The sequence below is a fragment of the Piliocolobus tephrosceles genome, chromosome 1 (assembly GCF_002776525.5).
Source record: "Piliocolobus tephrosceles isolate RC106 chromosome 1, ASM277652v3, whole genome shotgun sequence".
NCBI lineage: Eukaryota > Metazoa > Chordata > Mammalia > Primates > Cercopithecidae > Piliocolobus > Piliocolobus tephrosceles.
In genome coordinates, this window is record NC_045434.1 from 90,915,508 (window position 1) to 90,936,486 (window position 20,979).

General features: G+C 45.0%; 1 protein-coding gene across 1 annotated transcript; it reads right to left on the reverse strand.

The window, feature by feature from the left end:
• Window positions 1-705: 705 nt before the first annotated feature.
• On the reverse strand, window positions 706-13,687 carry PGLYRP3 (peptidoglycan recognition protein 3). Its single transcript, XM_023213768.1, has 7 exons — window positions 13,587-13,687; window positions 9,950-10,151; window positions 7,811-7,929; window positions 6,428-6,580; window positions 4,990-5,188; window positions 1,648-1,766; window positions 706-978 (listed from the first exon to the last, which is right to left on the reverse strand). Exons 1-7 carry the CDS (start codon window positions 13,639-13,641, stop codon window positions 800-802), a joined length of 1,026 nt encoding a protein of 341 aa, XP_023069536.1. The 5' UTR covers window positions 13,642-13,687; the 3' UTR covers window positions 706-799.
• Window positions 13,688-20,979: the final 7,292 nt, after the last annotated feature.

Here is a 20,979-nt window from a genome sequence, read left to right on the forward strand (position 1 = left end):
ATTACAGACAGGCCACCGGAGCCAGCTCTGAGCCGTGGACTGGGAGAGAACAGGAACGGAGAGAATGTTCGTGGGATGGGGACACCATCCAGGACGGCTACCCCAGAGGGGAAGTTCTGAAGCAAATTGGCAAGGTGAACGGGGACCAGGGTCCATTCATTCATTTATTCATCCATTTCTTTAACAAACATCTGCAGAACCTATTAAACTCCAAACACTGCTGAGGAACTGAGGACAGAGATGAATAAAATAGAATTCCTCCCTTGGAGAAACTTACAACCCAGAGGAGAGGACAGACGTATCTATAAAAAATTACACCCTTAAGTAAGGGCTGCATCCAAATATGTACCAGTCCATGTGTGAGCAGAGAGGAGGGGTGGGCACACTGACCTGGGTCATGGGTGAGGGGTGAAGGGTGGGGGCTTCCAGGCAGACAACAGGGAAGACTCACCAGGCAGACAGAGAGAGAGAGAGAGAGAGAAGACAGGGGTTAGGAAGAGAGAGAGAAATGCCACAAGGACCAGCCTATTGTCTCACCCGACTGAGGAGGTAGGTGCCCAGGGATAGTTAGGTGAGGAGAGAGGAAGTCTAAACTCAGACCAGGAGGGCTGTGAATGCCCAGCTGCGAGGTTTAGGGGCTCCTGGAGGATGTTGGCAGGAAAGGGCATGACCATTCGAACCTGAGAAAGGATGGGCTGGCAGGGGAGGGGGACACAAGGTGCTGAGCCAGGGTGTCTGGTGAGGATTGGAGAGACCCAGCAGGGGAGGGAGGGCAGTCTCAGAGGGAGCGGGGCCTCCTTCAGTGCTTGAAATGAGGCCAGGTGCTGATGATGTTGTACAAAGCCTGCCCAGGGGACAGGATGTTGACCACATCACTGTGGCCCACCAGCAGGTAGTTTGGAGTCAGGTACCCCTCAACCACGGCACACTGGATCAGGTCCTGGGCTGCCTCCAGTGCTGCGGCATTTGGAGGTTTTTCTGCAAAACACATTTTCCCCATCAGTCATTAGGGGCTTAAAGTTTCTTGATTAGGGAAGGGACAAGCACCTAGATTCCAGTTTCTTTCTTCCACCCGCCCCCACCCCATTCCACCATCACCATAGCCAACACATTTACATAAATTGTGGCAATCAGGCACAAAAGGAAAACAAGGTCACAGCTTTCTCTGATTCCTCCGTGCCAGTTTCTTCCGAAGGTTAAAAAACTGCTCTGGAGGGGAACTGCAGCACAATACACCACTTCTGAGCAGGTATAAAGCAGATACAGCACCACAGAGACGCCCACTGGTTTTCCATAACAGACAGTGGTGCTCCCCAAATTGTTGCCATGACTACCAAGAAAGAGGACCCATTTGCCAACTGAGCGATAAAAGCACTGAAGTTTCCAAAAGACTTTTCCCCCCTTGCTCCATGTTTGCCTTGGATATAGAGCGAGGTGGAGCTGGGCATGGGGATGGGTGGATTTGGGGGTAAATGCTCCGTCTGAAAGGGGATCTTGGTGATGTTCTGTATTAAGAGTCCACTTTAAAGCTAAACTGTTCCACTCACACTGCCAGGCACTACAGGACGCCTTTCCCACCATGCTTCCCAGACATGCCTCCTGGTCCCTCAGCCCCCAGCACCCCTCTACCCCATGCTCACCCCTTACCTACAAAGTAGCCGATGAAGGCAATTCCTAGGGCAATATCATTGAATCCATAAGTGTGAGAGCCTTCGACGTGCCATCCAACCCCTTCATACACGCCACCATCCTGGCCCACCAGGAAGCTTAAGTCAGGAAAAGAAAATGAAGACAGTCACTCTGGGAAACAGAATTTAAATACTTCATTCACTCCTTCAACCATTCACTCATTCTTTCATCCATTCACCGGATATTGACTGGAGATCTCTTATGTGCCAATGTGGACAAGGACAGAAAACAAAACAGAACAAAAAAAACACCACAATCCACTTCAACCTGGCCTTTGTTCCCACCACACCGCTAAATCTGACCCCTCCAAGGTGAGCAGTGGCTTCCTGGCACTCAGTACAAGGGACACTTTTTTTACTTCTGGACTACACTGACCCTGTCGACCACTCTCTTAAAATGTTCCCTTCCCTGGACTTCCACAGTCGCACCCTTCCACAACCATGACTCACTCCACCCTTCCCCTGCTGCTCTCTCAGGCCCCTCTGCCACCCCTCTTCCCTTCCTCAAACGTGGTGCTCCTCTGCACTCTAGTCTAGGCCATTCTCTCACTCAACGCATTCACCCTGGACAATCATTGCCACAGCTTCAAGAACTACCTGTAAAAACAGTGCAAGCGAACTCACCTTCTTCTAAAATTTCTCCAGCTAGAAAATTGGACAACACTCTGAATGCCTTCTAGCCCCTCACTCAGTCCACCTGGTCACCAATCATGGCTTGTCAGTTGTGTCTCCTACACAACTTCTAAATTCCTCCACTTCTTTCTAGACCAACTGCCATGGTCCCACTCCAAGTCACTGGATCACTGCAATAGCTTCCTGCCCAGAGTTTTGCCTCCTTCCAATCCATTCTTAAAGTAGCACCCAGAGTGATTTTTCTAAAATACAAATCCTATCATAGGGCATGACCTCCCAAATAGTCTGCAGCTACCTTTCAAATAAAGTCAGTCTCTCTGAGTCCGCTAAGAGGCCCTCTGCAATGTGGCCCCCACAGGCACTCCCACCCTTACTGCTCACCACTCCACTCTTTCAAATCTATTTGTAATGCTCTATCTGAACCCTGGGCCCTGGCAAATGCTGTTCCTCTCACCCAGACACTCTTCCTCCTTCTTTGCCTGAATAAACCCCACTCCTTATCCTTGTCCTAATGAAGATACTCCTCCCTCTAGAAGTTGTTCTCAGACCCCAATCACTCCCCGCAAAGCCTTGATTAGAGGCTCATCCTATACATTATCCTGTTCTGCATCCATCACAGTGCTCAACACTTTGACTTGTAGTTACTTGTTAGCCCTCCTTCTCTCATATCTATCAGTGAAAGTTGTCAGAATCAAAATGGAGTCACTTGTGTCAAACTCTAACAAAAATAAATAAAGCCAGGAGGTTGAGAACGGTGGACCCTCATGCACACAAGCCTACAATAAGAACTAGAGCAAAGACTCTCTGAAGGACTCTTATGCACACAAGCCTGTAACAAGAGCTTTTGCCAAAAAACTTTTGAAACTGCCCCTTGTTACTAGCCCAACACACTGTCTCCACTAACGAACTGGTGTCACCTCCTGCCTCCTGTGATAAGCGCCAGTGTTCTCCAGTGTTCCCTTTAATTTCAAAACAAATGATGTATACTTTTCCCTTTTGCCTTTAAAAGCTTCCTCTAGCCTGAACCTCTTTGGATATGCCTATGGTTCCTGTAGCATGCATATCCCAGATTTGCAAATTCCCTGTGCACTCCCAAATAAACTACTTATCTTTATTCTCTTGCTTTTGTTTTAGTTTTGTTTTTTTGTTTGTTTTTTTTTGTTTGTTTGTTTGTTTGTTTGTTTGTTTGTTTGTTTTTGAGACAGGGTCTCACTCTGTTGCTCAGACCAAAGCGCAGTGGCACAACCATGACTCCCTGCAGCCTCAAATTACTAGGCTCAAGCAATCCTCCTGTTTCAGCCTTCCAAGTAGCTGGGACTGACTACAGCTATACATGCCACTACACCCAGCTAATTATTTTATTTTTTTGAAGAAATGGGGGTCTCCTTATGTTGCTCAGGCTGGTCTCAAACTCCTGACCTCAAGCAATCCTTCCGTCTCGGCCTCCTAAAGTGCTGAGATTCTAGGCATGAGCCACCGTGCCTGGCCAAATTCATCATCTTTGGAGAATCTCTTTCTGTGTGTTGTTAGATTGACATATCTTGTCTAGCACCAGGCATATAGTAGCTATCCAATAACTATTGATTAAAAAGCTGGAAAATAATGTGTGAGTGGATGCTTTGTCCTGATTACAGTCCACATCAGGGTTACAGATGACATATCATGAGGCTGGAGCAGAAGGATATTGCAACAGGTTTTGAAAAGTCAAGGAATGGGGATTGAGTCTCTAAAGACTAAGTGAAAGAGGAGAACAAACATTCCCTCAACTTCTGGCATTTTCCATGTGGAATTTCCAGATTTATAGTCAATTTCCTGTTACCTGTGCTAAATAACCATAGAAAGCCTTTGGAAAATCCCACAAAGTGAAGCAAGAGTTCCCTCCTGCTTGCAAAGGCTGCTTTTAAAACAGGAGTTAAAAGGAGAGACAGTAGGCCCAGAACAATACATTTGCAAAAGCACGTCTACCTGAGACTTTGTAGGATTTGTTGTGATTAAGTCATAGATGAATAATTGAAATACATTCTACTCTATTCTTCCTATGAAAATTCCAAGACACTTTCCAAATAGCTTCTTCTACCCCATTAGTTTAATGTGTTTCTTTATTATAGACCTGGCATTAAAGGTAACAAAAGAGAATGTTTTGATCTCACCCCCTGTATTCAAACAGATAAAGTATTGTCCCTATTGTAGAGATGAGACAAAAGAGGCCCAAAGAGGTCACAAGTTCCTACACCTATAAACTGAGGTAAGTAACACCGGAAGAATAGCAGGATTCTAATATCAGAGAGAGTAAGTTTGGAGCTGGGCAGACTGAGGTAGTAGTGAGCAAGGCCTTTGTCTCTGACAGCTTAGAAGGGATTGCATGAAAAAGGTATAACCCTTCATGGCCTTCCCTGAGGATATCACAGTCTTGCTTTATCACAAGGCTTCTAATGCCTTCTTTTCAGAATCTTCCCAACCACTTGTGGAGATACGTCTAAGCAAGATAACTGACCATCAGCTATGCTCTGAGTGATCCTCAGCCCAGTCTTGCAAAAATAAAATATGATGCCTCATGGAAAGCACCCAGTCCTAAGGAGAGCCTCAGGAAACATCAATTCCCTCCCGCAGCCTTCCTTCCTACAATTCTGAAGAAAAAGAGGGTTGTCTTGGCATTGATCCCACTTACTGATATCCAATGTCACAAAAGTTCCGTGTGTCCATGTGAAAGGACTGTATATTTCGGACGACAGTCTGGCAGTCTGTGGATACAGTGCAGCTTGTGCCAGCGGTGTGGATGATGATGACGTATTTGGCTGGGAGGTTCATTTTAGGGCAGTGTGTCTCTCTGGCTTCCCAAACAGATCGTTTGATGATGTTGGGGCAAACTGTGGTAAGATGAAAAGTCAAGGGAATAAGAATTTGGTTTCACCTCCCTGTGAGCAATCGCTCAACTCCAGATTGAATGATTCCTCAGCCTCTCCCAGGCCTCCAGCACCCACGGGCACATCCTAATGTAAGATCGGCTGTGGGATCCTGGGGAAGTCTAGATGGGGGGTTTCTGAGTCAGATGGCTGGAGCCAAGGGGCTGAGGCAAAAATCTACAGGCCTGATACCTATAGAAATCAGTGTATAAGCAGAAGGGAGAGGACTGTGGGTTATACAGAGCCATGGTCATTTCAAAAGACCGTGCATTGCAAATACATATGCAAGTATGTGTGCTTATGTATGAGGGCCACTACACGGAAAGTCAGTGGACTCTCTGAACTGATCACATGTATTTGGAAAAAACTTAAAATCTAGAAAGAACTGTACAAATATTAAGGAATTATCATTATTGAAGATAGTGCCTGTCCAAAAGCAAGAAATATTTTATTTAGAGATTCACAATTTTAAAAAGCTAATCCTAAAAATATCACTGATTCCAAGAAAAGGTCCACACTAGCAGAAGTGCTTATTAATTTGACTGGTTTTAGGTTGCTGCTTATTCGCTTCAAAACAATGCATTACTTTCATTACTCAGCTTTTTGTTATATGCACTCTGATGTCAGCATCATCTGTGAGCATGAGCTTTTCTCCGGGCTGTGGCCATGCTGTGGCCAGGGCAGATTTTTGCATTTAGAAAGGTATGTAAGTTTATGTATGTCTTCATGTCACCACATAATAGACACAAATGTGTATATGTGTTAATCCTACTGCATTCCCACTCTATTTCTTCTCCATAGCCTTTATGCCATCTAACATCATATATATTTATTTGTTATTATGTTCATTTTCTGTCGTTTCTCACTGAAGGGCAAGCTTTCTGAAGGTGAAGAGTTTCATCTGTTCTGTTCACAGCTGTATGCTCAGTACTTAGAACAGTGCCTGCTGTGCAGTAAATATTTGTTGATTGAGTGGAAATCTGTGTACATATGTCTTTGTTTTAAGAATAAGTCTATGGCTATATCATTCTGATGGGATGGAGAGGAGGCCAGGAAAATGCCGTGTCAGAATTTTCCAGATCTCAAAGTAGGGCTAAGATATTCTTGGTCCCAGAATCCCAATGGGGTCTAACAGGAAAAAGCACTCCCAAACATGGCTGGGTAGTGATAAGGAGGAGGGAGACATGTCATGGAGTGTCTTACCTTTCCTGGGCATCACTGGGTGCTGAGGGTCCAGGCAAGTCTCTTCTTTCAGAAGAAGTGGCTGAATATACCTGGGCGAGAGGTGACCCTTCTGGATGGCATAGGAGATCAGACCCTCTGCAGCTGATAAAGCAGCAGGGCTGGGACTGCTGCCTTAAAGAGGAGGACAGGGAGCACAGAAATGTAAGAAACTTCACCTGGACCAGATACCTGAAGGAAGGATGATATGACCACTTGAGCTTGAGTAACTGGATTGGAAGAGAGGAAACTGATTCAGTTTCCAGAACAGAGGGCCTAAGAGGCAAGAAACGACCTAGATCTCTCAGCAGCCAAGGCTGACAACTTCTTCCAAGAGTCAAGCTAAGACTTTATCCACTCCATCTCTAGGCAGAAGACCTGGAAGGCAGTGAAGGATACATGCAGAGGGAGGCCCACCTGACCAAGTCAGGTGTGTACTAGCACAGGAGAAAATGCAACCAGAATTTACTCATAGCTCCCCTGATGAGGTATGCAGTAGGCTCTTTATATCTGTTAACTCATAATTCTCACAGAAAACCTCTGAGAGAAATGCTGTTACCTAGCCCCAGCTGTCAAAAGAGGATGCTGGCAGGTGCTGGTTCTGTTCAGATTATTTCTCAACTCTATCTCTGTTCTGTGCTTTTCTCTGTTTTTCTAGGGGCTAGAAGCCTGCAAATTATAGCTCCAGGCCAGGCGTGGTGGCTCACGCCTGTAATCCCAGCACTTTGGGAGGCCGAGGCAGGCGGATCACGAGATTAGGAGATCGAGACCATCCTAGCTAACATGGTGAAACCTCGTCTCTACTAAAAATGCAAAAAATTAGCTGGGCGTGGTGGCGGGTGCCTGTAGTCTCCAGACTGAGGCAGGAGAATGGTATGAACCCAGGAGGCGGAGCTTGCAGTGAGCCGAGATCGCGCCACTGCACTCCAGCCTGGGCGACTGAACGAGACTCGGTCTCAAAAAAAAAAAAAAAAAATTATAGCTCCAGATTTCCTTGACTGCTGCCTTCTGGTCAGTTTCTACCAATGGAAGAAACTGGAAGAGATGAGCCATGCTTCTCTGCCTGAGGCAGTCACAGCATCTATGTCAGACAACCTCAGACTTTACAAGTGATGGCAATAACTGTGAGCTCAAGCAATGCCCATGCTGGCTTCGGCAATATCACAGGAGTACAGACCAGTAAAGAGAGGCAGAGGACAAAAAGTAGGCATGTCACAGAATTCAAAGGAGAAAGGAACTTCAAGAGAAGGGCAATCATCAGATAAGGTAAGCATGATGTAGGGTGAAAAGATGAATGTTGAGCCTTGGGAGTGGAGAGAGTATACACAACTCTCCAGCACAGGGTCCACAGGGAGTGACCCTTACCTATCTTATTGCCAAAGAAGGCGATGCCCAGGGAGATGTTGTTGTAGCCCTCGGTGTGCAAGCCTTGGATGTTCCAGCCAACACCTTCATACACCCTGCCATCATCCCCAACCAGGAAGCTGACAAGAGGGAAATAATGGGTTTATTGGCAAATCCCCATAAATGAAAACCTCTCACTAATCCTCAAAAGGAAAAGGGATTCTGGAGGCTCATAAACAAGTACTATGTTCCGATAACATAACAATGGGAGGTGCAGAATAACCGGTTTTAGACCTCCAAGAGACATGGGAATATATTTTAATTTTTGTTGTGATTTAGCTTACATGTGTTTTCCAGAACCTCACTTTAAAAATACTCATTTTGTTCAAAGTGGAATTGGACTGTGTGACACGCAAGGACCTAAGGACATTAGTCCAACACTGTTCAAGAGCTTAAGGATTAATACGTCATGTTTTTAAATTAAGGGACCAAGCACTTGAACATTCTCTAAAACAATTATGCCGGATTCAATAGTTCCTTTTGTATTGATGTTTTTCTTCAGATTCCCTTTAGGAATTTCCTTAAGCTTTTCTTTACCATAGAAATTTGTTTAGAATGTTCCTTTTTAACATTTATTTTTTAACTCAAATACATTTTTTATTCTACTTCTTGTATTCCTGCCTCTTTATAATTTCTCTCCTCCACTTTCCAATCAGTCTTCAGAATTGATGTTTTCACAACTTTGCCATGTTCATATTTTAATAGAACATGAGTTTCCACAGCAAACTGAACACAGAAAGAACACCTCCCTGAGGTCAAGGAAAGACTCTGAACTGAGTCAGACCGACTGTCCACCCTACACCGATGTTGACCTGAGGAATGGGTGTAGAGTCTCGTGTGTCCACCCCTTCCCCGGCTTTGCTGTCAGTACTTTCACAGTTTCCTTGGTCACTCCTACAGCAGCCTGTGGTTAGTCTGGTGTGAACAGTCCCTGACAGCTACTGTCAGCTGCATTGCAAAAACTGGAGATTGTCAAATGGTCACTGCAGAAACCTGACTTAGAGATGCAGTGGCTGAAATAACTTAGGAATACAGTGACCAAACCAGACAATGCAGCAGCGACAGCAGCAGGATGGTGGAGGTGCTGGTGGCAGGGGCAACAGGTGAGTCGTGGTTGACACGGCACACATGGTGGGCAGACAGGGAAGACCCAGCCATCCCAGGGGTGCTGGGAGCCACAACCAGGGCCTGTAGCTGCTCTTATTTATTTGTGATTATGAATAAATAAATAAATAAACAAACAAACAAACTAACTAACTAACTTAGATTTTCCTTTCCAAAATGGATAATTCAGAAATGATTTATGTTTGTCTTTAGAGTTCTGTGGGGGACAGCCCCATTCCCACTCTTTCTTTCCCTCTCCTTCTACATGTGTCTCCTCATTCCTGAGGCTAAGGGAGAAAAGGTTCTGGGCTTCCACTGATGATCCCCAGAGCAGATACTCAATGCACAGTGCACAGCTCCTTCATGCCCTCCCTTGTTTTCTCGCGGGGCTCTCCTCCCTGCCATTCCCAACCCACGCTCTCTCCCATGGGGTCACCAGACTCGCTGTCAGAGTGGCCCTTCAGGGTAACGAGTGAGACACTGCTTCCCAGGTGCGAGTCCCTGTGAGGTGGGGAGGAGCGGGGGCTGCACTGGCAGGCACCCTGACACAGCTCTGGGTACATGCTTGCTCGCTCTGAGCAGAGATTTTAATTTCCCTGAACCGTGGCTTTCTCACCCATAAAATAAGGGTAGGAACCCATTTCTCAGAGTAGCTGGGAGGGCCAAATTGGGTGATATTTTTGAAGACCTCTGTAAACTGTAACGTTTCATGAGTTCCAAGGGCTCAGTTAAAACTGCAGTTGTTACATAACCTTCCTTGCTTTTTCACAGGAGCGCCAGAATCGAAAGCCACTTAAATAAGTGGCTTAGAGTCATCCCTCTTATAATCCCCGGAAGATTCGGATTTTGTTTGATTTCCCTTTTACCATTTTTATTCATTATAAAAGCAACATAAATGAAGCCCAGAAAATACGAGACACAGAGTAGGGGAAGTGGGAAGCACCCCAAGAGGGGTGACTTTGCATGCAGTCCTCGGGGACTTGGCTAGCCTCTTACTTGTATGCCACGTCGCACCAGCCTATGGTGTAGATGGAATGGGACTGCAACCCCCGCAGCAGCTGGTTGCAAATGCTCTGCTCCTGGCACTGCATCCCTGGGAGCTGGTCTGTGATGATGTAGGCCACAGGCAGGGTCAGCAGCGCCCTGCAGGCCAGCGGTCTTGCCCCCCACTCCTTGCGGGAGACGACGGTGGGAGTATCTGTAGGGAAGACCACAGAATGTCACATGGCAGGCCCTGCCTATCTTCCCCGGACAGGTCGTCCATGTGCCCTGACCTCTCACACTCAGGCCCAGCCTGACCTGCGCATGGGAGACACCCTGGGGGAGCCCTTCACCCCCACAGCCCCCTCCTCTCCACTGTGGCTGAACCACTGCCCAGACACAGGCAGCACTCAGCCTGGGAAAGTCGTACCACCTTGTTCCCAGACAATCTCTCCTTGTCTTTCCCTGAAGGGCAAATCCCATCCCCTACTGCCCCCTGGCCTACATGCTCCCCTCCTTCAGAAAGCACCCCAGGCAACCCCGCTGCCCACCCTGGGGCTCTGAGCTGCCTCCTTAGCCAGGAAGCCTGAGGATGTATTTTCCTCACTGGCGTTTGCCCCGATCTCAACTGTGTCTCTTGTCTTCCCCTCCCCTAAGAACTGTGACTCTCTGAAGGAAGCTCTATCAGTCTCCTCAACAAGGGGCTCCAGAGCTCACAGGAGGCTCCATGAACACGGGGTCTGCGCCTCTTTCTTCCGGGCGAACACTCCCTAGTGGCATGGCTGTGAGATCCCACCCGCGGCTGCAGGCTACCTGAGGGCTCCCTTTCTCCATCCTCATCATAGGAGCCCCAGGAGGACTCTGAGGGACCGTTGAGACACTGTCATGCTGGAGCTAGGAGTGGAGGACATGTCTTTTCCTCTCTAGGTTTTTTCTCCTTCTCTCTCTTTTTTTTTTTTTTTTTTTTTTTTTTTTTTTTTTTTTTTTTGAGATGGAGTCTCGCTTCCTAGTACAGGCTGCAGTGCAGTGGTGCAATCTCGGCTCACTGCAGCCTCCACCTCCCAGATTCAAGCGATTCTCTTGCTTCAGCCTCCTTAGTAACTGGAATTACAGGCGCATGCCATCAAGGCCGGCTACTTTCTTGTATTTTTAGTAGAGACAGGGTTTCACCGTGTTAGCCAGAATGGTCTCGATCTCCTGACCTCGTGATCCACCCTCCTCGGTCTCCCAAAGTGCTGGGATTATAGGCGTGAGCCGCCACGCCCAGCCTCCTTCTCTCTTTTTTCATCTGGGTTTCTCTTCTTTTTCTCTCCTTAGGCTGAGGAACTCCCCTTTGCCTAAGGACTCAGGATGATCCAAGGGAGTGGCTGGAGATGAACATCTTGGGATTCCTCCCCACCCCATTCACTCTTAGTCCAGACATTATCAAGTCCTGAGAAACATTTCTGACCACTTAAGAAGCCCCAGCCAATCTTCAAACTGCCTCACCATTGGGACCCTTGTGAATGAACTGTGAGATCCTGACAAACAGGTCCATAAGCCTCTGGGACAAGCGTCTGACTTGGGTGTCATTCCAGGAGAACTGTGGAAAATCCCCTGCAAGAGAGCGCTGGTGCATTGGTGCACTCCTTGGAGTGCACGTGGCCAGCAAGTTCAGAGGCTGAGCCAGACATCCCACTCTGCAGTGCATAGTCTCTCCTCCTCCCCAGATCACCTACTGCCCTCTAGGGAGCACACAGAGGAGAACCACAGAAGTGTCTGGCCTCGGACTGACTCTGCCTTCCATATCTTCCCAGAGAGGCCTTTTTCCTCCCACCTCCCCCAGCCTCCCTCCATTCCAGGAGCACTGCAGTCTCACCTGCTGCCTTATCTGGGCAGTGCCACCTTTCCTGGTTCACCTGGAGACCTACTAATCAAACCATGGGTGCCCAGCAGAGTGTCACATACCAAGATGGTTGTGACATGTTGAGCTAACACACATGTCTTAATCACCTATTGGTGCCAGACAAGGTTCTTGAAACAGAAATATACAGATCCTTGTGACTGCCTTCAAAAACTAGACGTTTCGGCGATGCTTTACTGTGGATTAGCCACTGCCAGCCTGTCCTTATCCCCCACTGCTCCCATTCAGTACGAGGGATCCTGGGAGTAGTGGCCAGTGGCAGCAGTGACATTGTCACCAGCCTCCCCTCCCACAGTCCAGCCCTGTGATTACAAAGCATGTGTAAGGATGCTATCAGAATTGTGGTATAAAACAACTTCGTGAGTTAAGCAAAGCAACTATGCTCTCTATACAAAAGGGAAACCAAGTCTCAGGGAAGTTAGGTAACTTGTCTAACATAACAGAGGTTTTAAGCGTAGATTTAGATTCCAATCAGAATCTCTGACCCCGAAGCCCGTGTTCATAACAACTATACTCTGCAACCTCCCCAAAGTTGTCAGATGAACTTGGGTTAGTCACTGCCACAATGTGACCTGTTTCTCTTCCTACAAGACAAAGTCATCGAGGGTCTCCACCAAGGTTCTGGGATTCTGTCTTTCTGTGAAATCAAGAGCAAATACAAGACCAGGACACCAAGGCCAAGGTGTCCTGGTGGGGCTGGTGACAATGTCACTAGAGAGACTGCTAGAGAGACTGCTGAGGACGGGAGCCCACCTCAGCAGGCAGAGGGCCTGAGCTGGGCTGTGAAGGGGACACAGAGGACTGGGGAGGGGGAAAGGCGGAGCCTGGAGAGGACACTTTGCAAATGAAACCCAGAGGACTCTCAGAGTGGAAGAGCAGCTTTCAGGCCAGCACTGACACTTGGCAGGCAGGACAGGGGCAGGGCAGGAACCAGGAGACAGGGATGAGGACCACACACAACTCCCCATCTTGCTTGGGCAAGTTAATTTCCCCATCAGGCCTCAGCTTCTCCATTCATACAATGAAAGGCTGAACTGTGCGTTCTTTGGCCTCTGAGTTTCTCCAGCACTAACTCCAGGTAATCCCATTAAATTTGCTGTCTGAGTAGCAGAGGACAGAAAGAAAGCTATATTACATTATTCCTTCAGAAGGGGGTCTGCGTATGTAAGACAAACTGAAAAACATGTCATATTTAAGAATCACCAAGCTCACTTTCATTTTAATTCAACAGCATTTGTTTATTGAACATTGCTATGTGTCTACTGTTATGTATAAAATGATAAGAAATCTTCTTAATCTAGAGAAAGGGCATTGCTACTCTTGGGGAATTTGCTTTTATTTACAAATGTAGACCCAAGTGCTGGGTTTAACTATGATTGGTATAATAATGATGGTGATAAAAATTAAATCATAGCTACAAATTACCCAGCACTTACTACTTGTGCTAAATGGCACGCACTTGTGAACTAATTTAATCCTCAAAAGCAACCCTAAGAAATGAGCAGTATTATCCTTTTATCATGGGAACAAATAAGATTCAAAGAAATTGAATAACTTGTTGAAGACCATAACAAAGGGCAGGCAAGGATGTGAACAAAAATCGTAAACTCTAGAACAGGGCTCCAAATTGCAAATCTACACTATCCACTAGCAAAGGGAAAGTACTTGGATGGGTTTCTGTTATTAAACTTGAGAACGGTTTTCTCTTGCTCATCAAAAACACTTCTGATACAAGTAAAGAAAACTTACCCCAAGCCTGGAGACCCAGAATGGAGAAGGCAAGAAGCCACGGCAGCATCCGCATGTGGTCCCAGGACTCTGACCAGGAGAGTGTGAACGGTGGCCCTGGAAGAGAGACTAACAGTTAACACAACCATGATAACTCTGCAAGTGGAGCACCCACCTACTATGTGGCACCACTGACTGCCTCCCCTACCATCCTGTGGCTTCCTAAGGGCCAGCACCTGGCTCGGGCTTCTCAGGACCCCTTGAACACATCAGGTGCCCAATAAATGTGAGGACACTAATGCCTATGTCTAGCCACCCCACTCCCCATCCACCTCCTGTTGCCCTGGGCAACTCCTGGTTCCTCATAGAAGCCCAGTGCCTGATCTTAGGCCTTTCAGGGTAGAAAATAACAATTTCTAAAATTCTCGAGGTAGCTGTTATGAAAAAACCCTGTGTATGTATTTTCATATCTAGTGGTGCAATTTCATATTTAATTCCATTTTTATAGGTAAGAACATTGAGGCTCAGATGGAGTAAACTACAAGCAGAAGCAGGCTTGGCTTTGCCCCCTGCACCATTTGAGAGTCTCAGGTACGTAAAGTCATTCAATTCAGTCCTCTACTCTGCAAAGATCCCTGACAGATGCTTGACTTACCTCTTCTTTAGTGAGAATCATAGTAACAGCTACCACTTACTGAATGCATTCTGTGTTCCGAGGTTTTTGCTGAGGACTCCATGGATATTCACTAAGTAGTCTCACAATGACCTATGAGACCTGCACTTATCATCAGAATACTGGGCCTCAGAGAGTTTGAGTCACTTGTTCTAAGTTTCCCAGCTAATAGGGTCAAAGCCAGATTCATACCCAGGTCTGTCTGACTCCAGAGCCTCTGCCTGAAACTTCACAACCTGCTTGAGATTCTGATGATGGACTTTCTCAGCGTGGGCCCGAGGTTGAACTATAGGATCGCTATAGTCTTTTCCAGCTCCAGGAATCTTTCCTGCTGTTTCAGGTTGAAGTGAATTGCTTACTCATCCTCAGTCAGATTGAAACTTTAGCTCTATGAGCTACCACCCAAAACATCAACTTTCCCCCCAATTTTCCTATTGAGAAACTATAAAGTGGAGTTTGAAACCAAATGGGATAGATCATTGCCATCCAGGGTTTTTAAACTGCAATCAGTAGTCCCCAGATGGAAAATTTTTAAAACCACATCTTAAGAGTAGAGCATGTAGAAGCTTCCTGGGTCAGGACAAGCAACCTCTTAGCAGATAACACCCAGGATTCCATTCATTCAGGAAAACTGCAGTGAAGACAAAATGAGCCAATTATAAATGAGGCAGGCACCTAATAAATATGAGGGAAAATGTTCAGCCTCCCTTGTTAGTTAAATAAGAGGTAAGGATCCACTTTCCCAAGATTGAAACCCTGTTAGGAGCTGGTCTCCTGCAAAGTTTCTGGAAGCCACTATCAATTCTGGTTTGGACCCTGGTCATTTAATCATGGTGCTTCCACAACCATGTAATGTCAGTATGGCAAATCCTGCCCCAAGCTTGTCATATCATACATCCAAAATATCAAGGCTTCAGCCCAGTCCCTGACCTTGCCAGAGACAGAACTGATAGTGTCTCCAATCCCCACCATGAACTGCAAACACTAAGATGGCAGGATAAGCTAGAGCCAAGGATTTACCGCCTTGGTTCACATTGTTGTGCATGCTATATACTTAAAGAAACGTTAGAGCAGGAGACAAGTGAGACATAATAGATAAGAATTTAGGGCTCTACAGAAAGGGAATAAATTGGGTAGAGGTAACCCCAGAACCCACAGCCTTGCCAAGAAAGATCCAGGAATGATGAAACCAAACTCATTTAGAAGAATTTAGAATAAAGAAACTTTTCTTATTTGGAGAAAGAGTTCCACAAGGGAGATCAGGAGAACTTTCCCTACCATGTACGCATTTTAACCCTATAGACTTCAGTCCCGTTGCTGGAAGAGGGTTTCTAAAGAAACAGACTCACACTCAAACTCACAGATACCTGTAGGTTCTGTGCTGTCCCAGCCCAGCAGGTCAGGGTGCAGTCGGCTTGCCCCTGATTGGCCAGCAGCTCCTTCCCTTCAAGACTTGGCCTCCAGGCCCTGCCCTTCTTCTCCAGCTGGTGCCTCCTCCGGCCTTCACTCTCCCTGGCGCTAGAGGGCACTCCTTCCCTGGGAATGGAGCACTTGGGCTGTGGCTTCCCAGAGAGAAGAGGAGAACCCAAGATCCCTAACAAAAGATGGAAGAGGAGAGAAAGGCAGAGGGCTAAGGCTCCAAGCCAGTTCCGTTTACAGCACCCAGAGAAACTTAAGTGGGAACAGACTCACCCTGAAAGCACCTGGGGACCCGCCCTGTGAATAAGCCCAGGTAGCTCCTCCCTGGGAAAGGGCGTGATTGCCCAACACTCCCTGAGTTTCTTCCTCATCCCCAGCCCTTGTGCCTTGTAGACCTGGGGTCCCGGGGGTTCTGTCCCTGACATCTGGGAACTTCTTACCAATGAAGATCTATCTGTTCCAGTTTCCACTGGAGTCACCAGCAGGGGCAGGAGAAAGGGACAGAAATGGAAAGGCACATTCCCAGGAGGCAGCTAGCAATGTGTCATCACTAGAACTTATTCTGACCCCGTAGCTCTCATGCCCATTCATCCACCACCGCATCTCAACTTCAAACTCTTCACCTGAAACAAACCAAGGCTCTCCTCTCCTCACCCATTCCTGACAGTGGCCCTCAATCCTCAACTCCAGTCTCCAAGAATCGCTATCTCTTCTCTGAAGCAGTTGATGCATAAGACTTTCCAGTCAGGCTCAGCCAAGGGTACCTGAGCTGCAGCCCCCCGGATGGGGAATGCTCAGGCCAGAGGTCTTGGAAAGTACCGTTCTCTCTTGAGAAGATACTTGGGTATCCACTCTGTTCTATATACTGATCAGCCCAAACCACACTTCAGGGACAAAAGCTGGGGAGACCTCTGCTAGACCCCACACCTCATATGGCTGCCAGCATCTGAGGGAGACATGCTGAGTGAGCTCCATTTTCCATAGGGTGGGGAATCTTGAGTGAGGACCTCAGAGACAGACATCTAGCAAGGGGACCAGGAATTATAGTTGGTGACAATGACAGACACTACCTTATAAGTCTGAAATTTTTATTTATGACTTTGGATCTTTTGCAATCATGATTAGGTCCTTAAAATGATAATGGTTTATCTTTAGAACAGCACGTTAGGGAGAAATGAGGAGACTGTCTCACTCTGAAGACCAGACATGGAAGAGAAGAAACACAAGTGATAAAGTGGGCAGTGGCAGCCCACAAACAGAAAAGAAAATGGGTAGGATCCTGCAGTCCCCAACTAGAGATCGAAGGACACCAAGGGATTAGCTGGTAGAAAGTCTGAAGCAAGACCACTGTTAGCCATATGGTATTTTCATTAACATTAGAGAAAGTGTTCCTTCCACAGGTAAAAGTTATAGCTAATATGTTAAGGCTAATGAAAACAGGATAAACAGCTACTTTGTTTGTCATGTAAATTGAATTATTAAACAAAATAGCACTTTGAATTCTTTTTTTTTTTTTCTTCGCACTTTGAATTCTTAATCACAGTAATTAGCAACTCAAAGTTACTCAGAACATTTTTTTAAATTATACTTTAAGTTCTGGGGTACATGTGCACAACGTGCAGGTTTGTTACATAGGTATACATGTGCTATATTGGTGTGCTGCACCCATCAACTCGTCATTTACATTAGGTATTTCTCCTAATGCTATCCCTCCTCTAGCGCCTCAACCCCTGACAGGCCCCAATGTGTAATGTTCTCCTCCCTGTGTCCATGTGTTCTCATTGTTCAACTCCCACTTATGAATGAGAACATGCGGCGTTTGGTTTTCTGTCCTTGTGATAGTTTGCTGAGAATGATGGTTTCCACTTTCATCCATGTCCCTACAAAGGACATGAACTCATCCCTTTTTATGGCTGCATAGCATTCCATGGTGTATATGTGCCACATTTTCTTTATCCAGTCTATCATTGACGGACATTTGGGTCGGTTCCAAGTCTTTGGTATTGTGAATAGTGCTACAATAAATATATGTGTGCATGTGTCTTTATAGTAGCATGATTTATAATCCTTTGGGTATATACCCAGTAATGGAATTGCTGGATCAAATGGTATTTCTAGTTCTAGATCCTTGAGGAATTGCCACACTGTCTTCCACAATGGTTGAACTAATTTACACTCCCACCAACAGTGTAAAAGCATTTCTGTTTCTCCACATCCTCTCCAGCATCTGTTGTTTCCTGACTTTTTAAAGATCACCATTCTAACTGGCATGAGATGCTATATAATTGTAGTTTTGACTTGCGTTTCTCTAATGACCAGTGATGATAAGCATTTTTTTATATGTCAGTTGGCTGCATAAATGTCGTCTTTTGAGAAGTGTCTGTTCATATCCTTTGCCCACTTTTTGATGGGATTGTTTGATTTTTTCTTGTAAATTTGTTTAAGTTCTTTGTAGATTCTGGATATTAGCCCTTTGTCAGATGCATAGATTGTAGAAATTTTCTCCCATTCTGTAGCTTGTCTGTTCACTCTGCTGATAGTTTCTTTTGCTGTGTAGAAGCTCTTTACTTTAATTAGATCCCATTTGTCTATTTTGGCTTTTGTTGCCATTGCTTTTGGTGTTTTAGTCATGAGGTATTTGCCCATGCCTATGTCCTGAATAGTATCGCCTAGGTTTTCTTCTAGGGTTTTTAAAGTTTTAGGTCTTACATTTAAGTCTTTAATCCATCTTGATTTAATTTTTGTATAAGGTATAAGGAAGGGATCCAGTTTCAGCTTTCTACATATGGCTAGCCAGTTTTTCCAGCATCACTTATTAAATAGGGAATCATTTCCCCATTTCTTGTTTTTGTCAGGTTTGTCAAAGATCAGATGGTTTGTAGATGTGTGGTGTTATTCCTGAGGTCTCTGTTTTGTTCCATTGGTCTATATATCTGTTTTGGTACCGGTACCATGCTGTGTTTTGGTGACTGTAGCCTTGAAGTCAGGTAGCATGATGCCTCCAGCTTTGTTCTTTGTGCTTAGGATTGTCTTGGCAATGTGGGCTCTTTTTCAGTTCCATATGAAATTTAAAGTAGTTTTTTCCAATTCTGTGAAGAAAGTCATTGGTAGCTTGATAGCATTGATTCTATAAATTACTTTGGGCCGTATGGCCATTTTCATGATATTGATTCTTCCTGTCCATGAGCATGGAATGTTCTTTCATTTGTTTGTGTCTTCTTTTACTTCATTGAGCAGTGGTTTGTAGTTCTTGAAGAGGTCCTTCACATCCCTTATAAGTTGTATTCCTAGGTATTTTATTCTCTTTGAAGCAATTGTGAATGGGAGTTCACTCATGATTTGGCTGTCTGTTATTGATGTATAAGAATACTTATGATTTTTGCACATTGATTTTGTGCCCTGAGACTTTGCTGAAGTTGCTTATCAGCTTAAGGAGATGTTGGGCTGAGACAAGGAGGTTTTCTAAATGTACAATCATGTCATTTGCAAATAGAGACAGTTTGACTTCCTCTTTTCCTAATTGAATACCCTTTATTTCTTTCTCTTGCCTGATTTCCCTGGCCAGAACTTCCAACACTATGTTGAATACGAGTGGTGAGAGAGGGCATCCTTGTCTTGTGCCGGTTTTCAAAGGGAATGCTTCCAGCTTTTGCCCATTCAGTATGATATTGGCTGTGGGTTTGTTGTAAATAGCTCTTATTATTTTGAGATACATTCCATCAATACCTAGTTTATTGAGAGTTTTTAGCATGAAGGGCTGTTGAATTTTGTCCAAGGCCTTTTCTACGTCTATTGAGATAATCATGTGATTTTTTTCATTGGTTCTGTTTATGTGATGGATTACGTTTATTGATTTGCATATATTGAACCAGCTTGCATCCAAGGGATGAAGCAAACTTGATTGTGGTGGATAAGCTTTTTGATGTGCTGCTGGACTGAGTTTGCCAGTATTTTATTGAGAATTTTCACATTGATATTCATCAAGGATATTGGCCTAAAATTCTCTTTTTTGTTATGTCTCTACCAGGTGTTGGTATCAGGATGATGTTGACCTCATAGAATGAGTTAGGGAGGATTCCCTTTTTTTCTATTGATTGGAATAGTTTAAGAAGGAATGGTACCAGCTCCTCTTTGTACCTCTGATAGAATTTAGCTGTTAGTCCATCTGGTCCTGGACTTTTTTTGGTTGGTAGACTATTAATTATTGCCTCAATTTCAGAATCTGTTATTGGTCTATTCAGGGATTCATCTTCTTCCTGGTTTAGTCTTGGGAGGGTGTATGTGTCCAGGAATTTATCCATTTCTTCTAGATTTTCTAGTTTATTTGCATAGAAGTGTTTATAGTATTCTCTGATGGTAGTTTGTATTTCTGTGGAATCGGTGGTGATATCCTCTTTATCATTTTTTATTGAGTCTATTTGATTCTTCTCTCTTTTCTTCTTTATTAGTCTTGCTAGCGGTCTACTAATTTTGTTGATCTTTTCAAAAAACCAGCTCCTGGATTCATTGATTTTTTGGAGGGCTTTTTGTGTCTCTATCTCCTTCAGTTCTGCTCTGATCTTAGTTATGTCTTGCCTTCTGCTAGCTTTTGAATGTGTTTGCTCTTGCTTCTCTAGTTCTTTTAATTGTGATGTTAGGGTGTCAATTTTGGATCTTTCCTGCTTTCTCTTTTGGGCATTTGGTGCTATAAATTTTCCTTTACACACTGCTTTAAATGTGTCCCAGAGGTTCTGGTATGTTATATCTTTGTTCTCATTGGTTTCAAAGAACATCTTTATTTCTGCCTTCATTTCGTTATGTACCCAGTAGTCATTCAGGAGCAGGTTGTTCGGTTTCCATGTAGTTGAGCAGTTTTGAGTGAGTTTCTTAATCCTGAGTTCTAGTTTGTTGCAGTGTGGTCTGAAAGACAGTTTGTTGTGATTTCTGTTCTTTATATTTGCTGAGGAGTGTTTTACTTCCAATTATGTGGTCAATTTTAGAATAAGTGTGATGTGGTGCTGAGAAGAATGTATATTCTGTTGCAGTATTTGGGGTGGAGAGTTCTGTAGACGTCTATTAGGTCTGCTTGGTCCAGAGCTGAGTTCAATTCCTGGATATCCTTGTTAAGTTCCTGTCTCATTGATCTGTCTAATGTTGACAGTGGGGTGTTAAAGTCTCCCATCATTATTGTGTGGAAATATAAGTCTTTTTGTAGGTCTCTAAGGACTTGCTTTATGAATCTGGGTGCTCCTGTATTGGAGGATAGTTAGCTCTTCTTGTTAAATTGATTCCTTTACCATTACGTAATGGCCTTCTTTGTCTCTTCCTCCATCCCTTTATTTT

Excerpts from the sequence above, each read along its gene's own strand:
- PGLYRP3 (XM_023213768.1), bottom strand. The coding sequence starts at position 13,641 with ATGCGGATGCTGCCGTGGCTTCTTGCCTTCTCCATTCTGGGTCTCCAG. Across the intron at positions 7,930-9,949 it reads TGGTGCGACGTGGCATACAA|CTTCCTGGTTGGGGATGATG; the intron begins GTAAGAGGCTAG and ends CCCTCTTGTCAG. Across the intron at positions 979-1,647 it reads CTTCATCGGCTACTTTGTAG|AAAAACCTCCAAATGCCGCA; the intron begins GTAAGGGGTGAG and ends TGTGTTTTGCAG.